At 36.6% G+C, this 7,595-nt stretch overlaps 1 protein-coding gene across 1 annotated transcript in view; it reads left to right on the top strand.

The window, feature by feature from the left end:
- Positions 1-7,595, top strand: part of SEC24A (SEC24 family member A) — a 112,760-nt gene that overhangs the window by 44,738 nt on the left and 60,427 nt on the right. Inside the window, exons 4-8 of the mRNA XM_006888060.1 lie at positions 788-865; positions 1,437-1,612; positions 1,893-2,065; positions 3,912-4,014; positions 7,343-7,469. Coding sequence (XP_006888122.1) covers positions 788-865; positions 1,437-1,612; positions 1,893-2,065; positions 3,912-4,014; positions 7,343-7,469 — 657 coding nt within the window. The remainder of the gene's footprint in view (positions 1-787; positions 866-1,436; positions 1,613-1,892; positions 2,066-3,911; positions 4,015-7,342; positions 7,470-7,595) is intronic.

Below are 7,595 nucleotides of genomic sequence, written 5' to 3'. Positions count from 1 at the left end.
ACAGGAGGAGATTGTCCCTCCTTCCCCGGCAAAGCATCTGGTGGATTCGAACCGTGCGCCTCTGGGATTGTAGTTGCAGCTCCTTGCCACTAGGCCACCAGAACTCCCCTGACAAATTCTTAATGTTTTTGGTGTTCCATAGCATTCTGTTGTGTTGTGTATATATCATAGTTGTCCATTCATTTACTGATGGACATTTGGGTTGTTTTCATCTCTTTGCTATTGTAAAATAATGCTATAATAAACATGGGTGTGTAACTGTGTCATAGCTCTGGTGTTTTTAGCTTATATACCCAGCAGTGAGACTGCTGGGACAAATGCTGTTTCTCCTTAGAACTTTATAAGGAAGTGACAAATTGTTTTCTCCTGTCGTTGTACCATTTTATAGTTCCACCATCAATGTATGAGATTTCCAGTTTATCCACACCCTCATTAGCATTTGTTGATTTCATTCTTACTGAGTTTTGCTATTATTGCTGGCATGTTGAAACTGGATTTTGGCAAGCTTTGCTTTTGGAGATCTCGTTTTAAGCACAATATGAGAGAAAGCAAAACAAGAACAATCATGACTCCTTTCATTGACATTGCATCTAAATTAGTTGGAATTTTTTTCTGTTATTTAAAACTTGAAAAATTTTTGTGGATATAACTTGTATTTCAATTTTTTACATAAATTTTTGACATAGGCTTTGGTTTAAACTCTGTTGTTTTTGGAAACTTAAATGTTAGACATTCTTATAAATGGAAATTATAATAATTGTTCTGTTACTAAATGTCCCTTACATAGGTGGTACATCAGATACCAATAATGGATCTATGGTGGCCCACAACAGTTATGATGAAATTGAAGGAGGTGGCTTCTTGGGTGAGATGCTATGAAAATTGTTTTTGTTTTTAAGTCTTTTTTTTCTTTCTTATTTCAAAGTAATGTATGTTCACTATAGGAAATTTGGAAAATATAGAAACAAACGACAAAATTTCGTAGTCATGTCACATGGATTTTGATCTAAGTATTTTTTTTTTCTTTTTCCATGTACAGTTGGGACTGTTGACTATAGTTTTATCATTTTATAACTACTAGGTATTTGGATCTCTTTAGTCTCCTAGCTGAGCATCTAGAATGTTTTCATTTAAAGTTCTTTGAATCAGAATTTTAGCCTGAATATAAATTTAATACATGATATAAAAAGAAATTAATTATGCCACATGTATTTTTTGTATTTATAGCATATGCTTCATTAAGTATACTATAGTAAACATAGACTAAATCACTGTTCACAGCATTTGATTTTTTTTGTTTTAAATAAAATTGATATATAAGTGTACTAAATATTTAGAGGATTTTGGTGTTTATAGTATCTTAGTTGACTTTGAAATGTGTTCATCTGAAATATTCTGGATTATAAAATAGAACTTAAAAGTTAACTTGTTTCTAGCAACACCACAGCTCACTAATAAGAATCCTAAAATGGGCCGAAGTGTTGGATATTCCTATCCCTCCTTACCACCTGGTTATCAGAACACAACACCGGCTAACCCAGTTGGAACACCACCTTCTGGGATGCCTCCCTCTTCATTGAGTTATCCACGTGGGCCACAGACTTTTCCTCAGGTGAACTTTTTGGTATTTCCCCTATCTTCCCCTTTTTTTGTTTAAACTTCATTATACATGAAGAAAATTTCTGGAAAGCTACACTGAATATTAGAATATTAATGAAAGCTTATAAGGGCTTTGTTCTTTTATGTTCTTCTGAGCCCAAACTATAATAAGGAAATTAAATTACTGTTTTGTAAGTTATAGAACTTTTTAATTTATAGAGATCTGGTTAGTAATACTTGTTTTCAAATAAAGACATCATGGTATTATTTACTTAAAAACTGTTTATCTATAGCCTCCTTTAGGTGCTAATCATTTAACTGCAAGCATGAGTGGATTAAATCTACATCCAGAAGGTCTGAGAGTTATTAATTTGCTTCAAGAAAGAAATATGCTTCCATCAACACCTTTGCAACCTCCAGTTCCAAATTTGCATGAAGACATCCAGAAACTTAACTGTAGCCCAGAGTAAGACTTCACATAAAAGTCCTTATTAAAAGTTCTCAGTGGTGTTTTTATTCTCTCTAATATCATGAATGCTCATTTGTCATTGCTGTTGAAATGGAACTGATGCACAGCTGAACCTCAAGTGGATTTTTGGGAAGCTGTAAACAGAACTTTTGTGGCATCATTGGTAGGGAGGGAGTCACTCTACTAATCAAAGGTGGCATCTTCTTGGCAGTTCACATCCATCAGCAGCTCTGAGGAAGAAAGATGCGTAGTTTCCTTCTGTGGTATTTATAGTCTCCTTACAGCTGGAAGGTCAGCTATCAGTTGGTTTCAACTCAGTGACAATAAGTTTGCATTTTTAAAATTTTATGGACAAGCTGTTCAAGTGTATTAGTTTACACAAGTAGTTCATCTCGAAAACAGCTCTGTCACTTGCTTGTTACTTCACTGAGATTTGAAATGTTGTAAGTTGAGAAATCAGGTTTAACCTGTGAACTGGGTTCTGCCCTTACTGTTCTTATCAGCTGTGATAATGATACTTGCTGTGCTGGTTACATACCTCTTCAAAGAAAGTCTAAAGTACAAGGATTTGATTCTATGTAATCCTTTATTTGATCTTATTTAACATTTATTATTTGTATCAGTCATTATAATTTTCCTTTGTTCCTAAAAATTTACCATGTTTAAGTGAATTTGTTAAATTTGGTTATTTGTAAATAATATTTTAGAAACCTCAACAAAACTAAACTTTTCTGTAATTTAGATTGAATTTTAAAATTTGGATATTATCCCTTAAATTTTAGGGTAATCTAGATTTGTTGTTGTTATGTGCCGTCGAGTCATTTGCGACTCATAGCGACCCTATGTACAATAGGCCTAAACCCTGCTCTGTCCTGTGCCAATCGCACTACCTCTGACACACTCATCCCGATTACTCCATTCACTGAATCAGTCAATCTCATAGAGGTTCTTCCCCTCTTGCGCCGTCCTTCCACTCTCCCAAGTATGATGTCCCTCTCTAAGGACCTGTCCCTCCTTGCAATATGCCCAGAGTATGTCAGATGAAGCCCCAGAATCTTTGCCTCCAAGGAGTTGCTTGGTTTAACCCTCTCCAGGATGAATCTGTTTGTTTTCTTGGCAGTCCATTGTACATTCAATACTCTTCTCCAACACCACAGCTCAAAGGCATCAATTCTTCTTCTGTCCTCCCTAGTCATTGTCCAACTCTCTGATGCATAGCAAGTGATTGCAAAGACCATGGCCTGTATCAGGCGCTCCTTAGTCTCCAGAGAGACACCATTGCTCTTGAGTACTTTAGAGAGGTCCCTAACAACAGACTCTCCCATCACAATCTAGATTTATAGAAAGAAAAAAGAAATCATTTGTTTATTTTATGCACAAGCTGTGATGAGACTGTTACTGTTGTTGTTGTTGTTATGTGCCATCGAGTCGTTTGTTAAATAATCTAGAAGTTTAAGGGAGCTTTGGTGGCCTAGAGGCAAGAAGCTGCACTGCAATCCCAGAGGCGTGTGGTTCAAATCCACCAGATTCTCTGCAGGAGAAGGAGGGGCAGTATCCTCCTGTATCAGTCAGATCTGATTTGACGGTACACACACAAAATATAATAAAAGAAATTTTTTTTAAAAAAAGAATCTTTAATAAAAAAAATAATCTAAGTTTAACTGTATCCTCTACTTCTGAATGGAGTATAGACTTAATGAATTTTAATGGAATAAACTTTGAGAATGTCTTTTGAACTTTTTCATTTGTTGTCTGACCCAATGTTAAGATGTGTCCCTTTAAAATATTTTTGTCCAAAAATAATAATAGTAGCTGACATGTTGGTATTTTTATTTTGATGTAGGTTATTTCGATGCACCCTGACTGGCATTCCTCAGACTCAGGCCTTACTGAATAAAGCCAAACTTCCCTTGGGACTCCTGCTTCATCCTTTCAAAGACTTAGTGGTATGTTTCATTACGAAAAGTAAATATCTTGTTTCACTTGGGTTTTAAATGACACAGTTGATAGCTGAGCAGGAAGGAAATGTAAATTGAATGATAAATTCTTGCTTTACAAATTAATGTCTTAAGTGGTAATTCTAGCAAACAGTGCCAGCCCTAGATTACTTATTAATTAAAAACAAACTAACCCAACTCCTCCCACAATAAAAATAGTAAAATTTCTATAACAATGCAAGAACAGTATAGAATTTTTCTCACCTTTAGGAACGTGATTTCTTAATTTGCCTTTCATCTCCAAATTACCAAACAGTTTCAAAATGAGAGAAAATAATAAACATTATTGAAAAAAAAAACTAAGCAGTTCTGAACAGTTAACTAAAAGAAAATTGGGAAATATACTATTTTTTAAAGTGGCAAATTATTTGTCCATTAGAATGTCCCACCTAATCTCCTAGTTCTCCCATCCTTAAAGTAAATTTGGGTGAAAAGAATCTATTGTACCTTTGTGCTAAGGTTTGGGTTATGGCTTATGATAGGGCCTTCGCTGATGGCTGTTTACCTCTGAGAGCATCAGTACCTGGGCTGGATAACTTGCCCAAACTAACCTCCTTATGCGTAGCATTGCATATTATTTCTATACTAAGTTTTGGTTTTAATGCTTTTGAAAATTTTTTTTTTTTGCTTTTGAAATTTTAATGTACGAAATATATTTTTAAAAACATTGCAACATTCATTGAATATTTAAATAGCATAATTTAGCTTTGGTGATGGTGGTATGTGTTGTCGAGTAACTTGCGATTCATAGCGACGCTATGAACAAGAGCCCTAAAACCTGCTCTGTCCTGTGCCAACCTCATTGTCTCCGACACACCTACTCCCACTCCCCCAATAACTGAATTGATCCATTTCATCAAGGGTTGTCTTCTCCTGCTCTGTCCCTCCACTCTCCCAAACATGATGTCCCTCTCCAGGGACTGGTCCCTCCTTGCAATATGCCCAAAGTATGTCAGACAAAGCTTCAAAATCCTTGAATCCAAGGAGCATTCCGGCTTTACCCTCTCCAGGACAAACCTGTTTTTTCCTCCTAGCAGTCCATGGTATATTCAATACTCTTCTCCAGCATCACAGCTCAAAGTCATCAATTCTTTTTCTATCATCCTAGTCACTGTCCAGCTCTCTGATGCATAGCACACAGTTGTGAAAACGATAGCCCAGAGCAGGTGCACCTTAGTCTCCAGCCTGACATCGTTGCTCCTCAGTACTATGGAGCGGTCCCTGATAGCTGACTTTCCCAGTGCAATTCATCTCTTGATTTCCTGGCTGCTAGTACCAAGAGTGTTGACTGGAGCCAAGCAAACTAAAACTATTAGCTGTCTCAATGTTTTCACCATCCATACTGATGCTGCCAGTTGGCCTGTGGTGAGAATCTTTGTTTTCTTGATGTTGCGCTCCAATCTGTATTGAAGGCTGCAGTCCTTGACCTTCTGCAGCAAGGGCTTCATGTCCTCCTCAGTTTCAGCAAGCAGGTTTGTGTCATCTACATAATGCAAGCTGTTAATAAATCTTCCACCAATCATGACGACACATTCCTCCTCGTACAGCCCAGCATCCCAGATGATCTGTTTTGCATACAGATTGAAAAGGTATGGAGACAGAATACATCCTAAGACCCCCTTCTTAATTTTGAACCATGCAGTGTGTCATTTCTGTTCTGACGACTGCCTCTTGGTCCAAATATAGGTTTTGCATCAGCACAATCAAATGTTCTGGGATTCCCATTCTTCTCAGAGTCAACCACAGCTTGTTGTGATCCACACAGTCAAAAGACTTTGCATAGTCAATGAAGCACAGATAGACATTCTTCTGGTACTCTGTGCTTTCTGCCAAGATCCATCTAACAGTAGCTATAATATCCCTAGTACCATGACCTCTTCTAAACCCAGCCTGCACATCTGGCAGTTCTGTGTTGCTGTATTGCTCCAGTCATTTTTGGATAATTTAATTGGTCAGAATCTTGCTTACATATGATATTAATGATATTGTTTGATAATTTTCACACTCTGTCGGGTCACCTTTCTTTGGAATGGGAACAAATATTGATCTACTTCTTTCATGAGAGCTAAGTAGGCTTACTTAAGTATGGATTATACTTCAAGGAAACAAAAATAGGCAGTTTCATGATAAATGGTGAAAAGATGGACATCAAGAGTTTCAACACTCATGCTAGCCATTGTGATTATGTGCTATCAAGATGAAATTGATTGATAGCTGACCCTCCAGTGACTTTCCAGAGGCTGTAAATTGCACAGGAGTAGATTGCCTTTCTCTCTTTTGTGGAGCAGCTGGTGAATTTGAACCATGTGCCTTTGGGTTGGTAGCACAATTTCTTACCCACTAGGTCACCAGAGTTCCCTTCCATGATGACAGTAGGCTAGAATTCAAAAGATGTGTTGCATTAGGGAAATCTGCTGTCAAGTACCTTTTCAAAGTGCTAATGAGCAAGGATATTAAAGACCAAGTTACTCCTGACTCAAGCCACATAGGCTTGTGAAAATTGAACAGTAAATAAAGAAGACCAAAGAAGAATTGATGTCTTTGAAATGTGGAGTTGGTGAAGACTATTGAATATACAGTGGGCTACCAAAAGAAAAAAAAATCTGTCTTTGAAGAAGTACAGCTAGAATACTACTTAGAGACAAGGTTGGTGAAACTTTGTCTCTCATACTTTGGGCATGTTTTCAGGAGGGGCTAGTCTTTGTAAAAATGACTTGGGAAGGGGGAGGATCAGCACAAATGAGGAAACACCTCAGTGAGATAGATTGACATGGTTGCTTCAGCAGTGGGCTTTGAGCATGTTGGAGATTGAGGGTGGTGCGGGATTGGGAACTGCTTAGATCTATTGTCAATAGGATTGCTATGAGTGAGAGTCTACCAGACAATAAGAAGTAGGCTTAGTAACAGAACATTAAGAAACTTACTAGAGATTAACTGGTCATTTGTTTTCAGATGCTGATCTTATTTCCTTGCCTGTTTATCTCAAATATGCATTGTAAATTTGCTGTAGTGGTTTTGCAGGCTAAGCAATTAAGAAAAAACAAACAGCTTTTCAAAGGCCAAATTTAAAGAGGAAGTTTTGAAGAAAAACAGTAAGATTTTAAATTAATGCATTTCAGCTACATAGTTTTTTGTGTGGTAATTTGGACATCTCTTTTCACTCTAACATTTTTCCTTAAAATTACAGTATTGTCCAGTTCTTTAGAAGGAATAGATTAATGTTTGACCTTTAAACATGATAATCACTCTCTTAAAAAAATTAGTTCTGTTTTTTCAGCAATTGCCTGTGGTTACCTCCAGTACAATTGTGAGATGCCGTTCATGCAGGACATACATCAACCCTTTTGTCAGTTTTCTTGATCAAAGGAGATGGAAGTGTAATTTATGTTACCGAGTCAATGATGGTATGTATTTTTAAAGTATTTAAAATTTATTACTTTCTTTGATGGGAAAGCAAATAATATAAATAAATATGACGTAAAATAACATAACCCCAAAACTAACAAACAACAAAGGCCTTTTATTTACCT

The sequence above is a fragment of the Elephantulus edwardii genome, unplaced genomic scaffold (assembly GCF_000299155.1).
Source record: "Elephantulus edwardii isolate Elephantulus edwardi_28Jun2011 unplaced genomic scaffold, EleEdw1.0 scaffold00064, whole genome shotgun sequence".
NCBI lineage: Eukaryota > Metazoa > Chordata > Mammalia > Macroscelidea > Macroscelididae > Elephantulus > Elephantulus edwardii.
The sequence above is the reverse complement of the archived record's forward strand: the minus strand, read 5'-3'. Positions and strand labels throughout refer to the sequence as shown.